The sequence below is a fragment of the Chionomys nivalis genome, chromosome Y (assembly GCF_950005125.1).
Source record: "Chionomys nivalis chromosome Y, mChiNiv1.1, whole genome shotgun sequence".
NCBI classification, from domain to species: domain Eukaryota; kingdom Metazoa; phylum Chordata; class Mammalia; order Rodentia; family Cricetidae; genus Chionomys; species Chionomys nivalis.
This window is the reverse complement of record NC_080113.1, coordinates 5,604,098-5,620,939: the sequence shown is the minus strand read 5'-3', so window position 1 is coordinate 5,620,939 and position 16,842 is coordinate 5,604,098. Positions and strand designations below refer to the sequence as shown.

General features: G+C 34.5%; 1 protein-coding gene and 1 pseudogene across 1 annotated transcript in view; both read right to left on the bottom strand.

The window, feature by feature from the left end:
- The window catches only part of LOC130868812 (ubiquitin-like modifier-activating enzyme 1 Y), a 964,755-nt pseudogene that overhangs the window by 453,165 nt on the left and 494,748 nt on the right, over positions 1 to 16,842 (bottom strand).
- Positions 1 to 16,842, bottom strand: part of LOC130868797 (probable ubiquitin carboxyl-terminal hydrolase FAF-X) — a 176,331-nt gene that overhangs the window by 48,865 nt on the left and 110,624 nt on the right. Inside the window, exons 24-30 of the mRNA XM_057760827.1 lie at positions 15,271 to 15,396; positions 12,981 to 13,106; positions 12,177 to 12,346; positions 3,810 to 3,918; positions 3,463 to 3,609; positions 2,123 to 2,269; positions 372 to 594 (exon numbers count right to left, since the gene is read on the bottom strand). Coding sequence (XP_057616810.1) covers positions 372 to 594; positions 2,123 to 2,269; positions 3,463 to 3,609; positions 3,810 to 3,918; positions 12,177 to 12,346; positions 12,981 to 13,106; positions 15,271 to 15,396 — 1,048 coding nt within the window. The remainder of the gene's footprint in view (positions 1 to 371; positions 595 to 2,122; positions 2,270 to 3,462; positions 3,610 to 3,809; positions 3,919 to 12,176; positions 12,347 to 12,980; positions 13,107 to 15,270; positions 15,397 to 16,842) is intronic.

The window sequence follows — 16,842 nt, the reverse complement described above, 5'->3', positions numbered from 1 at the left end:
GGATTATTGGTATACAGCTCCAAGTTTAGCTTGACTTTCCTTTTAAGTTTAAAACTCTTGTAAAATCTGCAGAGTCACTTCATGGAACTCTGAGGGCATGGAAAGCATAGTAAGTCACCTAAATATTCTCTTTGAACCTTAAAAATAAGCCTATTCTCAGAACTCAAGAAAACATTAAATGACCTCCATATTAGGGGGTCATATCTTGTGTAAAAATATTTATATTAGTGGCATTTATTGTTAAACTTTATTATTAAATTACGTACAACACTTGTGATACTTTCAATAATGTAATTTTTCTGTTTGCAGAAATTTCAATTAGAAACACTGGAATACTAAGAAACAATAAAAAGGCTTTACATTTTACTTACTTGTTGTTGTTGTGCTTAAATAATACATTTCAGTCAAACAATTTACTATCTGATTAAGATTCCTTACACAGCCAAAAGCCAAGGCTACGAGTAGTTCAAACCCAGCGTTAACTGTAGTTGGTGAACCACAGACTGGAACAGCTTGCTTGGCTGGCAGTTCTCCACTACTCACATACTGGAGGTAAGCTTTAGATGCAGGAAAGATGAAATCATCAATTAGTTCCTAAGGAATTAAAAAAAAAAAAAAGACATTGCCCATTACATCTCTTGTAAGAAATTACTTTTGTAATAATTTGACATTTTACTACTTAACTCAAAAAGCAGTTTCAGAAATCCTAACAAAACGTTAATAAAACAAAGTAATTAATGAATACCAATTTTCTAGACAAAACAAGTGACAAATCATATACTAACTTTAAGATCATTTTAAATATCAACAAAATACATCCCAGTTATACAAAGCAAAAAAAGAGCACCAAAAAACAAACAAAAAACAAAAAAATAAAACAAGTATTTTAAGAAATTCTCAATGTCAACACAATCCTGGGAAGAATTCAGATGTAGCAAACAGCAAATCATATACAGCTGCTTACTGATCCCATATTCTATCTGTATTCTTTTGTATAATTATGTTTATTAACAGTTATGAGCCCCCTTCTTATTATCATCTCTTGCAGCAAAAGTCTTGGGAAAGGACAAACCAAGAGTCACTGAAAACTGTGTGTGATAAAATCCATGACATCACTAACCCTCTTTCCCATATGTGCCCATAAGATAGTCATTAAATGAAAAAAAAATCACAGCACATTTTTGGAAAAGGAGAACACAGAGGCACCCAAATGATAATGATGGTCCATTTGGGGGTTGAACGAGGGAGTTTGGAGTAAATACACTGTATACATGAATGAAATTATCAAACAATAAATAATTAAAAACAATGAAAAGTAATTCAAAACTTTAAAAATTAAGGATTTTATTAAGATAAAGTTTTTAAAAAGATAGGCTTTTTAAAAGAATTTTTTAAAGAGAAAAAGAGAAGGAGAGAAGAAAAGAGGAAGACGGGGAGAAGAGAAGGAGAGTGGAAGGGAAAGAGAAATAACATAAAAATGGGTGGACAGGGAGCAGGGAAATAATCAAAATTTATGCAAAAATATTTTAATAACAGAAAAATAATAAAAGCTGGCTTAAACCAGCTTAACAAAAATATTATTTTCAAAGATATAGCCTACTAATGAGTTTTATCAAAAACATGATAACATATGAAACTTTTCAACAGTTTGCTTTTTCTTCCTTTGGATAAAGAACTCACTTGTGTATCCTCTGGATGATACAGAGATTTGCCTGTCGTAGCCTCTGGAATCCTACAAAGAAGTGTGTGTGTGTGTGTGTGTGTGTGTGTGTGTATGTGTGTGTGTGTGTCCCCATGTTGGGGTATAGTTCAGATTTAAAATTTAAAAATAAGGGGCTGAAGAACATGGTTTAGTAGTAGGTAAAAAGAATCTGAGTTCAAAACCCTAGAACCCATGTAGAAATGGGCACAATATTAAGCATCTACAATCCAAGTTTTACTAAAGGGTCGAAGAACAGACAAGGACAATTTCAGGAAGCTTGCAGGTCATCTAATGTGGTGTATTTGGTGGTGAATAACAAGGAATCTCAATTTCAAACAAGGTGGAAGGCTAAACATGTACCATAGTATACCATGAGTATACATGCAAGCATACACAAAAGCATTTGAATTTAGAACTCACTTTAACAAGATTAGCACCTCCTTTTTCACAACCAATATGGTATTTTTTCTCTGGAGTTTGAAAGGCTAGTAACTCTTTTGTTACTCCAAGATGGCCTTCCAAGACTGTATCTTCAACACCTGCTTCACCTGAGTCTTTAACATAATCCTGACAAAGAAAAAAGCAATACCAGTCTAACTTATGAGGATAAACTAATGGGCAGGAAGCCACAATAAAAAAAAGCTCTAAGAATGCATGTATAATTTCTCTGTACAGTTATTTTGAAGCTTTACAATCCTGGGGAAAGAGAAATTTCTATGGCAACAACTAGAATTTGAGGTCACAACTGTCCTTTAATATTACATAATATAAACAGGGCAGCTAGATAAAGAAAATGGGTTATCTAGTACCAAACAAAATAATGCTGGTTCAGATATCTTTCAGCATCTTAAGGCTTTACATACTAATAGAATAATGCCTATTTTAATGACAAAATTTTGAACTACATATTATAAAATATATAATTTGGTAAATTTAACATTATGAATAAAAATAAACTAAGAATAATACCAGTAACATAAAAAAATTCAGTGTAATTTGTAATCAGTGTAAAGCATTAGGTCTAAGTAGCACCTGGGAATTGTTGTGAGATCTTGCCTTAAAAGAAAAACACCCCTATCAAACCTAAGAACCAACATATCCCCTAAATGGTAGCACTGTAATACCAAAATAGATATGATCAAACAGCAAACTAACAAGTTTCAAATTCATTTAAGCAAAATAAGATGTGTTTTCTGTAAGTCAACTCCAAGAAACAACAGTTTGTCTTTGTAAAATTTTTGCTGGCTATTTTAAATAGTATTTCATAATGCTCATACTTATTTCCTACTTTTGAGACTTGAAATTAAAGAGAAGATTGTTTACTTTTGTCTTCAAAGAAAATAAAACCTCAAAGTTATAAAACCTCTGAAATGGTTAATCTTCGTTATCAATTTTCTTGGAGTCAGAAGTGTCCAAAAGTGTGAGGTTTTGCATAGAAGAAAATATGTCCTGAATAACAACCTTAACATTCTATAGGGTAGAAGATTGAATGAAGTAAGTGCAGAAACAAGAAATCCACCAGTAGATGTGTGGGCTATGCAACATACTCATACTAACACAGTAGTTCATCTTGTCTCAGACACAAGACAATGAATGACTCTGGCACACTTCAACTGAAATTTCTGAAACAGTGACCAAAACTCAACGATTCCTCCCTAATTTTTATAGCAAAAACATTCTGCTTTTATTACAAAAAACTAACATATCCTTTCTTTAAAGTTAATTTAATAATAAAATAATCTGAATATTATTCATCTTACCCTAAACCTTTTGAGCCAGTCAATTTCATCACTAAGAAGAACATCAGCATCGGGTACAAGAATACTGCAGTTGTAAGCATGAGTGAGAAGACGCCTCAAAAGTGTGAAGTATTCTTCTGAATATTTCCCCCTCTCTGTTGTGACACTCTGAAATATTAACAAATACAAACCAAAACTGTGATCATTAATGACTTAATTGTCAAAAAAGAAAAAAAGTCTTAATGTTTGTAATACCATATCTATTCCTATGGAACATGAACTAAAAGAAATAAAAGTTGTAGTTTATCTTTGAATATCTCTCATTTTTAAGAATAAATATATTGACAGTTCCATTAAAATTGTCTCACCCCCAAAATGGTAAAGAGTAGAGTAATGAAGAACAGCAGAGGTTTATGTCCCATGCAACATCTGGTACACATTAAGAAGAACTGCTCCTGTGCCAACTGCCGTATAGGTCTGTAATAATATAAGGCAACAAATATACATTAACCCTTCATTAGTAGCAAATAATGAGTTTAAGACATTTTCAGAGTTAAATCTCCTAACATTTATATAAAAGATTAATACTGTGATAATTTACAACTTACAATCTATTAAAATATAAATATTACAAATCAAGGATGGAACTGAATTATGTTAAAGAGAGGCACAAAAAATAAAATTTATGAATCGTTTTTGTTTCATTAAGAAGTGTGGTGGGGATATTTGTATTGATTGTAAAATACATGATATGTATCTTTAAATGTACCTTTATCTAAAATCTGGAAAATCTGTGCTTGCCATTGTGAGTTTGGAAGGATGGTATTAAGGAGTACCTTCAATGAAACCAATGTAATATTCTAATCTGGGTGTCAGAATTGGTGTACTAATAGTCTTTGTACTTCATTGTAAAAAAGCTCTCAAGATTCACCCCAAAGATCTACACAGTCACATGACTCTCCCACATTATAAACGACATTTCCACTCAGACCTACGATACACTGTATTTAACAGTCCAGTGGTCTTCTGTTTACATGACTTTATTACATCCAAGACAGCTTTAATGTTCAGACCCATAAGGTGGCCACAACTCTTGTTGCCCAGCCTGTTTACCCCACAACAAATGCAGAGTGACAAAGAAAATCAGCATGCCTAGATCTCAGCATAGAAATAACAACAATGTGAATGAAAAAGTCAGTATCTTCTCTCCAAAACCAAAATGTTTGTCACCAAGAATTTCCTAGATGAATTCTAGAACACAGAATTTAAAAGTACTCTAAACTTTCTCAAAGAATTCAAGGAATTTAAAGACACAATAAAATAACTAAATTTGTCAAGCAAAGCATTTTTCTCAGTATTCCAACAGCACCAAAGTGAAAAAAACGAAAGCGGCTCAGGACAGTTCACAGCACCAGGTTGTGCTGCTAGTAGCCACTCTGCAACCATGACACCTGCTGGACAAAAAAGATTATTACACTTAAAACAATTTACTGTACCTCATAACAGGTAATTAATAAGTAAATATATAATGGCAGACATTACCATGGAAAATTTTAGTAACTTTTTTTGCTAATACTATGGATTGTATTCTGCAAGGCTTATATGGTTACTGTGATACATCCATTTATTGAATATTGGGACTCAGTTGTTTTTCTTCACTAAGAAAATGATCTGATAACAGAGCTAAGAATGAGACAGTTTGAGAAATGATACAGTCTTTACAAACTAATAATTAACAGCTAGCTGACAGGATTAATACCATCAAAAAATCAAGTTACCTGAAAACAATAATACCATTGAGAAGGGTAACATTAATTTGACAGACAAAATTGAATCCATGTCATAGGGTACTAAGAAATTATCTGAAAGAATTCATATTGTTGAGTTTGACAATCAAAATTTGTTAACAAGTTATGATAGGTTAGCAGATAGAGTATCTCTCCAGGAAGGCAATATGCACGCTATTCAAATAATGTCCAAGGATGAAATGTTCCTTTTTAAAACAAACAAACAAACAAAAAACCCCAAAACTTCAGACCTTAGAATCACATGTGAAGAACGAGGACCAGGAGTTAAGTGCTTCAAATGAAATCACTAGAAATACGTGCAGGACAAGCGATTTAGACATTTAAAAAAGAGAATAGTAAAACGATTTGAAATGATTGAGGAAATTATTGGAGCTGATGAGAGGAAAGGCACAAGGACAGGATTTAACATTGCCAGTAGCTGTCAGAGATGACTTACCCAGGGTTTTTAGCTTCCTCCGCTGTAATCTACTCTGACAAAGCATCAAGTTCTAAAGGCCCTAAAGGATCCAAAGAAGGTAGATGGATACTGATAGGAATGAAGGAGCTAAAAGAAATTAAGCAAGCCATAGTAACTTACGGCTTGCATTCTGCATTTGTTAGAGAGCTGGTAAAGTTATGGGCTTCTAGCATTAAAGTGATGCCACACAACTGGCTTCAGTTATTTTCTTCAGTCCTGGTGGGCCTCAACTGATGTTTAAATGTTATTTTAGGGAAGAGGGAAAAGGAGAAAGCAAAAAAGACTTGAGACTTCTCAAGATCAAATTCTTGGTGAGGGGCACTTATGCTGACCACAGGCTCAAGCTCTTTATGATGAACAAATCTTGTCCCTATGCCACGAAGCAGCCTTAAATGCTTGGGACAGGATTCAAGAACTAGGAAAAATGGTTGAATCATATACCAGGGTTAAACAGGGCCAGAGAGAACCCTTTAGTGATATTTTACAAAAATTAACTAAGGTTGTACATATAGGAGTAACAGACCCAGATGCTAGATGAGTACTTATTGAATCTCTGGTTTTTGAAAATACAACTTAGAATGCAAAAAGATACTTCAAACTTTAAAGGTTAGATCAGCACCTATGGATGAATGGATCCTGCATACAATGAACATTGAGACATTTGACTATAATACTCAGGCTTGGGTAGAAGAAGCAATTTCCAAAGGAATGAGGAGACATCAAAATGTCAAATGCTTTAATTGTGATGGAGTATGACATCTGAGAAGGAATTATAAACAAGGAATTCCTAGGAATAATGTCTCTTCTGGGAATATCAGGACTCAGCCTTCAGGTATATGTAGAAGGTGTGGGAAAGGCCGGCATTGGGACAAAGAATGCAGATCAACAAAAGACAGACAAGGCAACCTGACACTATCAGGAAACTCCTTGGGCGGCATCTCCCAGACCCCAAGCCAAATGTGGTACAGTCAATCCAGTCACTGTACAGGACATGTCTCACCAGGAAAATTAAAAAAATAAAATTCCAGAGCCTTCTGTAAAAGACCATACTGTTCTGGATGATGGAGTAATCATGGAGTATAAATCAAAAATTCCAACAGGAAATAGGGAACGTATATTCTGGCAGAATCATCAAATGATCAAAGATGTGTATAAATGGTATTGTAACTGTGGGTTTGATAGACACGGGTTTGTATGTGAGTATTAATATTCCAGAATCTTGGCATCCAAATTGGCCGCCTCAAGAGGCAAATATTCAAATACTAGGAATTGGAACAATACCTCAAGTTAAACAAAACACAAGATGGGTTGACTGCATAGGGCCAGAAGGTCAGCGATGGAAGCTGAAGCCTTATGTGCCTAATATTGCAGTTAATTTATGGGTCATGACCTGATGAAACAATGGAGTACCAAGATTAACAGTCCCGCAGTCCCAGGAACTCATGTCTGTGAAGGATATTATAACGTACTATGCACAAAGGTCACCAGCCATTCTGGCTGTACAAGAACACAAAACAACTAGCAAACTTTTAGAGGTACCAACAGCCCTACCTTTAAAATGGCTAAGTGAGAAACCAATAATGGTTAAGCAATGGATTCTAGCTGAAGAAGATCTGCATGCTTTAGAAGAGCTGGTAAAAGAAATGCTCACCATATTGAAGAATCAACCAGCCCTTGGAACTCTCCAGTATTTGTTGTAAAAAAAGAAATCTTGTAAGTGGAAAATGGTGACAATTCTAAGAGCTATCAATAAGGTAATTCAACATATGATCCCTCAACAATCTGGAATTCCTCTGCCTTTTCTATTACCCAAAGGACAGACTCTTATAGTTATTGATTTGAAAGATTATTTCTTCACCATACCTTTACAGAAAAAGGATGGAGAAAAATTTGCCTTCACAGTGACTACTTATAAAAATTCTCAGTCAAGTAGGAGGTAACAATGGACCGTCCTCCCACAGGGAGTGTTCATTAGCCCCACTTTCTGCCAATACTTTGTAAGTCAGCCACTGGAAATAACACATAAAAAATTTCCTAAATCTATAATTTACCATTACATGAATGACATTTTGTGATCTTACTGAAACAAAATAGGTTTATAGAAAATTAGACACAAAAGGTACAAATTTGGAAAAACCAACTGCAGACTCTGAATGACTTTCAAAGAATTTTAGTAGACATTTCCGTCTATGATTAACTGTTGGGATAACACCTGATCTCACAGTTCATTTAAACAAAACCTTAGATGGTAACAAAGACTTAAAAAGTCTGAGAGAATTAACAGCTGAAGTGAAAAAAGGAATTGATCATTGCTGAAGAAAAATTACAGGAGGCACATGTGGATAGGGTGAATCCAAATCTTAACTGCACTTCAGTCATATTGCCTTCCAGAATTTCCCCTACAGGAATTTTAATGCTAAGGGAAGATATTATCTTAGAATAGATAATTATACCATATAAACCAAGTAGAAAATTAAAAACTTATGTGGAAAAAATCGGAATTAATTATACAAGGAAAATTGAGATTTTGTCAACTAGCAGGTATAGACCCAGCAGATATTATAGTGCCTTTTACTACTGATGAAATTAAAAAGTTATGGGAAGACAAGGAACCTTGGCAAAGAGCTTGTGCTAATTTTTTAGGATAAATTAATAAAAATTATCCCAAAGGTGAGAGAATTAACCTTAGACAACTACTTGGATCCTTCCCCTATTGTTTGGGATACACCAACAACTGGAGCCCATACATTTTATACTGAAGCAAATTGATCAGGAAAGGCAGGCTACAAATCAGAAGATTTAAGTAATGTGGAATGAAGCCCTTATAATTCTGTCCAAAAAGCAGACTTATATGCTATTCACATGATGCTAAGGAATTTTAAAGAACCTCTTAATATAGTTAGTGATTCACAATATAAAGAAAGAGTTGTCTTACATATTAAAACTGCTGAATCTATACCAGATGACACAGAATTGACTTCATTATTCATACATGTTCAAAATATAACCAGGAATAGACTTTGTCCCATATACATAACACACATCTGATCCCACATGGGTCGGCCAGGTCCTCTAGCACAAAGTAATGCAGAAATTCATCAATTATTGACCGGCAGTGTGTTGAAGGCCTCAGAATTCCATAAGAAACATCATGCCAATAGTAAAGGTTTAAAAAAAAATAGTTTTCTATTACATGGCAACAAGCTAAGGAGATTTTATAATCAAGAGATGAACTACTTTCTCTTTCTATAGACAAACACTGCTACCTGCAGGGACTAATACAAAGGGTACTCAAAGGAATGAAATCTGGCAGACTGATGTGTTCCACTTTGAAGAACTTGAAAAATTAAACATGTACACCACACCATTGAAACGTATTCAGGTTTTCAATGGGCAACTGCTTTCAGCTCAGAAAAGACTGATTCAGTAATCACACATCAGGGGTACACCTGTACAAATAAAAACAGAGAACGGTCCAGCATATGTCTCTAAGAAAATGAAACAGTTTTTATGATTATAATATTAAGTATATTACAGATATACTGCATAATCCTACAGGTCAGGTAGTTATAGAAAGATCAAATTGTAAAGGATATTTTAAACAGAAAGGGATAGAAAATATTCCCAGAAATAAATTACATAATGATTTATTAACCTTGAATTTTCTTAACACTAATGAGAAAGGGACAACAGCAGAAGAAAGACATTGGATAACGGAGACGTCAGCTGAACTCAAAGGATGTGCTGACCTCGCAATGGAAGCCAGGAGATGTGCCAGGGGTTTCTGCTCTTGTTTCAACAGGAGAAGAAAAGTTATGGACACCATCGAAATTAACAGATTCGGTTTGGAAAAGATAAATCTTTTCAGAAAGAGAAATGATGGCTCATCCTCAGAGGTGACAACCAATCAGGTGGTAAGGAAATCTCGTAAGAGTTGGGGCAGGAAAATACTCATCTTCAAGAGACCCTGGACATCTAGATGCTTAAAGAGGAAAAGAATAATTACTACTTGTAAAGACATGTAATCTGAGGGTCAGAAACTCTGAATACTAATAAAATAATAATCATGACTCACTTAAAAATCAAAGCTGGCTCTGTCCTTCTCTAAATCCCAGCAGGTTGTTAAAATAAACATTCAGAGTTTCTGTCTCATGTCAGGAGTCATGATATGGGACAAAATGAAAAAAAAATTAGAAAAAAATTTTACTTTTCTTCATACCTATTTTTGTCTCTATTGTACCTTTCATTGAATTTATCTGACTGTATAAATATAAAATAAATATAAAATGTTTAAGTTTTCCACAATGAATTTCCTAAAGTAATCTTTCAAGTTTGCAGGAAGAAGATGGGGCCCCTACAACAACTCCACCTGGTTGATATGACGTCATGATGCTGATAGCACCACTATAAGACCTGTTTTTGGGTAGCAGCTGCTCAAGATGGTTCCAACTTGGTTAGCTGAAATGGTGCACTTTTTTTTTTTTTACAACATTCTGGTCAGAACTCCAAATAGGAACCTCAGCAAAACCCTAGCAAATACTCAGAGACTATTTGCAATAATACCAGACAGTAATCTTGGAACTTAACAATCTTTTTACTTTCACAGAATCCAATAGAAAGAATATCGCCCCCATGACAGCTGGAAGTAATTCTAGAAGACGATGTCCCCTCTCCCAACAAAGTTTGTCCTCAGGGTTAGGGACATCATTTAGGGATTGATTATAATTGTTACAGCGTTGGGGTTGGAGGGAAATTTATGTAAGCCCAGGGATCTCTTGAAAAAACAAAGAGGAAATTGGATATGGATGGATTATAGTTTAGTGTGAGCTTACTCACACTAATAATAATAGTGAGTAATACTTGTTAGCTATTATTTATAGGCAATTTACATTGGTATAGATTCTTGCATATCAATACAAAAATAAATTACATTGAATGTGTTCCTATTTTTGTCTACAATATTTGTATACTTAAGCAAAGTTATTTTGTCATATTATATGCATGCATGCTTCTACCTCTTCTGAAGCCATTTTGTACAGTTACATATTACAATATACATTTCTACCTCTGATCAAGATACTGTTTACACTTTGAGGTCATTGTCTTCATTTGTTGCACAGTTTAAAATTCTAATATGAAGTCTTAGTTTTTAAGTTATATAGGTATTAAGATTCGTAGGTCAATAGTCATCCATGTTTGTCATACTTATAGTTAGACTAATTAAGTTCTTAAAGATACACAAAGATTGTATTCTGCATAGATAGGTAGTCCTCAACCACTGTAGAATATGGCTTTTACATAACTTAGGGTTCTGTTGACGTGAGACACAACTGATCCTGGCAACACTGAACTATTCCTAAGAGAATGTTGTGCAGTGAAGACACCCCACTTGGAGCTTGGTTTCTTCTTGGAAAAACTGGACTTTGGACAAAGATATGCCCATGCATCAACCACTAACAAAATGCACAATTTCAGAACAGGACAAGCAGGATGCAGAAAAAAAGACTGTCAAATCTTGCCAAGACAGGGAGGGTAAGACGGTTTTGAAAATTTTCCTGCCTCTGAAAACGGTCTGACAATTACTCTAGGCCTTAGCCAAAGTTGGTTGCTTCAACACTGCAAATGAGACCTTGGGTGACTGCCCAATTAGCCAGTTGTCTCTGCTATTTGTTGCACATTAAACATTTTGAAGTTGCTTGACTGCGCTTCTTGCTTACTCAAGTAATATCATTTCCCTTCTCGGGTCTTCATTGGGGTTGAAGACTAGTTGTAATTACTTTCTTCTCATGACTTGGCCAAGTTATTATACAAGACTTAAACTCATTAGGATAGGATAATTATTAAAAATTTATCACATTTCTTGCTTGTTATTGTTTATGCTGGTTGTAATTCTAATTAAGTCATCTCCCATGCAAAAAAAAAAAAAAGCCCATGACAAGATAGTTACAGTACAAGATTTTACTAGATATTCAAAGAAAAATTAGCAGCAATTTTCCTCAAACTTGTCTGAAACAGAAAGAACAGCCTAGTTCTTTTATGAGGCTACACTTACTCTAAAGCATATAAAGACCCCAAAAAGAAAGAAACCAATAGACCAATATCCCTTAAAAAGACATGCAAAAATTCTCAATAAGACGAGAAATCACAACCTAAGAATACATGAGAAAAAATATTTGAATAAATTTTGCTGATAAGATTTTGGTTGTAGTTCTTAAAACACAATATTGAAAAAAAACTGTCAATTTATTTAGAAATATAAATTTAACAAAAGAGGCCATTATTTAAAAGACAAAAGGGAATGGTACACAAGAGGTTCAAAAGGAAAAGAATAACAGAAATGATATAATTAATATAATCTCAAAAATTAAAAAATAAAATGAAAAAAAAAATCACTGACCCCGTTAATATGTCCTCAAAATATATTTTAAATAGTATCACCCTTTCTTTAAATTAAGTTTAAGAATACTTACTTGCTAGGGCAGTACAATAGTAAGTCAATGACAAATGATTGCCAGGACTTTTCTTTAGTAAGTGAATCCAAAGCCGTTGGAATTAAAGCAAAACATAATGTCATCACTTCCAAAGCTTCACAGCAAAGCTGTTCATCCTCCACTTCTGGGTTACTAATTGTACTGGTGGTCTGTAAAATTATAGTCATGAGCAAATTAATAAGGTCCATTTATAAAAACATAATCAAATTTTTAGTTCAGTTCTCTATGTATAATTAATTTAATTATTAATTTAAGAGGCTAATTTGTTGATAACAGGTCTAGAGATAACATGTAATTGATGACAGAACTAATTAAGACAATATTTAAATGTTATACTAGAAGAAAAACCTCACATAATATCCTCTAGGTTTTATTTTCATTTTGAAAATAAACAAGAGGCAGGGCAGTGGTGGCGCACGCCTTTAATCCCAGCACTCAGGAGGCAGAGGCAGGCGGATCTCTGTGAGTTTTGAGACCAGCCTGGTATATAAGAGCTAGTTCCAGGACAGACTCCAAAAGCTACAGAGAAATCCTGTCTTAAAAACAAAAACCAAACAACAACAACAAAGGAAAAATAAAATAAACAAGTGACTTGGTTTTCAAATATAATATATATATATAACAGAGATTTAACTAAAGTGAAATTATGCAGCATTCTTGTAGACCAAGCTGGCCTTGAACTCACAGAACCACCTGCCTCGGACGGGATTAAAGGCGTGTGCCACCAAAGCCTGGCTATGTAGTATTTCTTAAAAGGACTACTGTTTTTGTTCCAAGTCTTACCATCTCATAAGTTTTTGTGATATCTTCATTTGGACTAAATATTAGCTCTAATGATCCACATCCTGATGCCCAGACAACTTTTTGTATAGCTCTAATAGTATGTATATCAGGTATATATCTTGACGCCTGCAAAACAATGAGTACTAAGTATGTTAACCATAACAATAAAGTGAAATAACCAGAATAATAAAATCTTTTCCACTGTCAAAACAGAAATAAGCTTCAAAACATAAAAATATATGATGGGCTACTTTAATGGTGATAGTAGTGTGGTCAACCCCAACTGATACATTTATAATACGATCCTTGTACCTAAGGCTCAGAAGAAAATAAAAACGAGGTAATGTAAAGAATTCTAAGTGCCAGAAAAACTAAATGGGGGTGTCTACTGTGAGACAGACTTTTATGTATGACAAAGAAGCTCCTCCCAAGAGATCTCAACAACAGCTGACAAAGAAAAAAAAAAGACAACACCAATTCACATGCCAATGTGGATGAGGGCAGTTCTCACGGACTTAATCACTTGCAAACACGCTACAGGTGATAATAGTTTCTGAGTGGGGCAACCAGTATTCTGCATGAATGAGTGTCATTAGGTTAACCAAGAAATCGGCCCCTAAATAAACATGAACATTAAATAATTTCAGTAGGTTGTACTGTATCAACACACACACATGCACAAACACACTTAAAGTCTAAGAAACCATGAATTTGAGAAGGCATGAGGAAGAAACACAATAGGAATTAAAAGAAGTAGAAAAAGGGAGAATGATGCAAACATATTACTCATATTTGAAATTCCTATTTTTTAAAAATTTAATACTCTAGGAAAGATCTCTGAGTCAGAGGCCAACTTGGTCTAGAGATCCAGTTTCAGGACAGCCAAGCTTAGACAGGGAAAGACAAAAAGCACTGAAGATGTAAATGAATGAGGGGGACATGTTCCAGACCTAGCAAGCAGCAGAATTTGGCAGCCTTGGCCACATGGGGTCTGGCTTTAGATTTAAGGATGGAAGAAATAGATTATAGAATTTATGTCTGTACTTAAAGAAAGCTGCTGAGGCCAGGCATGTGTCCAGGGATGTCTCTGAATGGAAGGAGGCCCAGAGAGGACATTTTGTGAAGCTGTGAAGTTGAAGCCTGAGTTGCCTTGGAGAACCCAAGGTGTTAAGAGATGCCAGAGCTGTGGGATACCTGTTGAGTAAGGCTCCTGAGGAAGTCTCCTGAGTGCTGGGATTAAAGGCGTAAACCACCACCACCCAGCTGTGATCTGCTTTTTGATTTTGATTTGTGATTACAGTTAAGAGATTGCCTGAATCTCAGAAGAGGCTTTGAACTTTAGATTTTAAAATCTTGTTGAGACTGTGATAGACTATGGGGACTTCTGAAACTGAACTAAATCAATTTTGCATTATGATATTGTTACAAGCTTATGAGGGCCAGGAGTAGAATGTGGTAGTCTGAATGTAATTGGCCCCCATAATTTCAAAGGAAGTAGTACTGTTAGGAAGTATGGCTTTGTTGGAGTGGCCATTTTGAAGGAAGTGTGTCACTGTGGGTGTGGGCTCTGAGGTATCCTATGCTCGAGATACCGCCCAATGTTTCAGTGGCCTTCCTATGGCCTGCATATCAAGATATAGTCAGCACTATGCCTGCATGCATGCTTCCATGTTCCCCATAATGAAAATGAACTGAACCTTTGAAACTTTAAGTGAGCCTCCCCAATTAAATGTTTTACTTATAAGAGTTAAAAAAATAAAAATTCAATATTCTAAAACTAAATTATCCAGCTATTTAAGTTTAAGATGATTACAATGCTATGAGTACACATGATTACAGAAATATCACAAAAGAAACTTGGGAATAACAGAAATGTTACGTTTTTTGATGATATCAGAAAGTTAGATAACCACTAAAACTTTATTTCATGAATTACAAACTATATCTCAGCCAGGCAGTGGTGGTACATGGCTTTAATCCCAGTACTCGGGATGCAGAGGCAGGTGGACTGCTGTGATTTTGAGGTCAGCCTGGTACACAAAGCGAGTTCAAAGATAGCCAGAACCCTACAGAGAAACCCTGACTCAGAAGACATAAACAAATAAATAGGATCTCAAGATGCTATTTCATAAATTAAGCATTAATAGATAAAATTATGAATATGAAACTTTAGATAAAAAAGACAGATTAAAATGTTATATTTCAAAACACTCTGAAGTTATATAAGTTTTATTCATTTATGAGTATAAGGCCCTCCTCAATCCTAGCAATTTTAAAGTTTGATACTAACCACATCAGATATTTGTTGAGCAAGACGGATTGATACATTTCTAAGCATGTATTCAGAATAAGGATTAGGAATGCTCTGAAGGGCATTTTGCAGCACCACAGCTTGATCATGAGTAACCTGGTTAATCTGGAAGAAAAAAAATCAAAAATTTGTAGGTAATATTCCCAAATCAAGTATTCAACTATCACCACTTCTTAAGATTCTATTTTCTAGAATTTAAGGTTACTTAAAAGCATTTAAGTCTGTCAATATTATACATTTCCCTTCTAAGCTGTCTGCCATTTTAATAAAAACCTCTATAAATTTCAATTTTAGATGAAACAAAAACATTGTGCCTACATTTCAGCTTAATTACCCTGGCAAGGTTTAAAATGTACAACTCTGAACTAACATTTGACACATCTCTGGGCTGCTTCTTCTCCCAGGCCTTCAGTTTTCAACAGATGGTTATGTCTATTTAGAGAAGGTTGAAGGTTAGCAGATAAAGTCCTTCAGGGTCAAAAACATGGTTCAATGTAATGTGCTTGCTGAAAATTAACAGTGTCTATAGATACCCAGGACCTACCTAAATGCTGGGAGATGTGGTCGCCTAGTCTACACAAAAAGCATACAGAAAATCCCCAGAAAGCCAGTTATACAGACTAGCTAAATGGCTACTGCTCAGTTCAAGTGGCAGATCTGACCTCTACTTAAGGTGGAGTTGTTAACAAAAACACCGAATGTCAACCTCTAGTTTCCACATGGATACCCACATATATACATATAAACATGAATATACATGTATTACACATACATACTGTAAAAATCCTTTGATTCCTGAAATCTGTATACTTTTACCTATTGTGATAATTAACTTTGTTTATAACATTTCTTATATTCATGACTATGTACTCTTGTAATCATAACTACTAAGAAACAAAATTTCTCAAAGTCTAAAGCTCTATAAATATTACTTTTACTATAAAATTTTTCTAAAAGTCATATTGCTATTTTTGCTGTTATTTTACAGACAGGGTCTGGCTGTTTGTCCCAGGATGGCCTTGAATTCCTGATATAGCCCAAGGTGCTTTTGAACTTGTAATTTTCCTGCCTGAGGTTCCCAAGAGCTGCCATTACAGGCATATGAATATATGTGCTAAGAATATTTTAATATAACTGTCTTGAATAAATTTAGAGTGTGTACATACTGTACTAATAAAGTAGGCAAAACAAATACAAAAGTCTAGTACTCACAAATTTCTTTAACTAGAGAAGCTAAAAATATTTTACATATACAAAGTTCCATACACAGTAAAGTTTTGATACTTCAGCATATCTATGAGGATCTGTTGTATTAAAAATTCATTTGGTACAGATTTTAAAATATAGTATTAGAATATTTCATTGAAAAATCTTAGCTCATTTCTACTGCATCAGAAAATAGAAACTCCCAACCATTCAAGGTTGTCTGAATGTCTTAGTGAGATACACAAGATGACTGACACTCAAAAACTTACCAAAGAGCAAAACAAAACAAAACAAAAACCCTAGTTTTGAAACACAAAAAGAAACTAATTAAGTACATAAATGTGT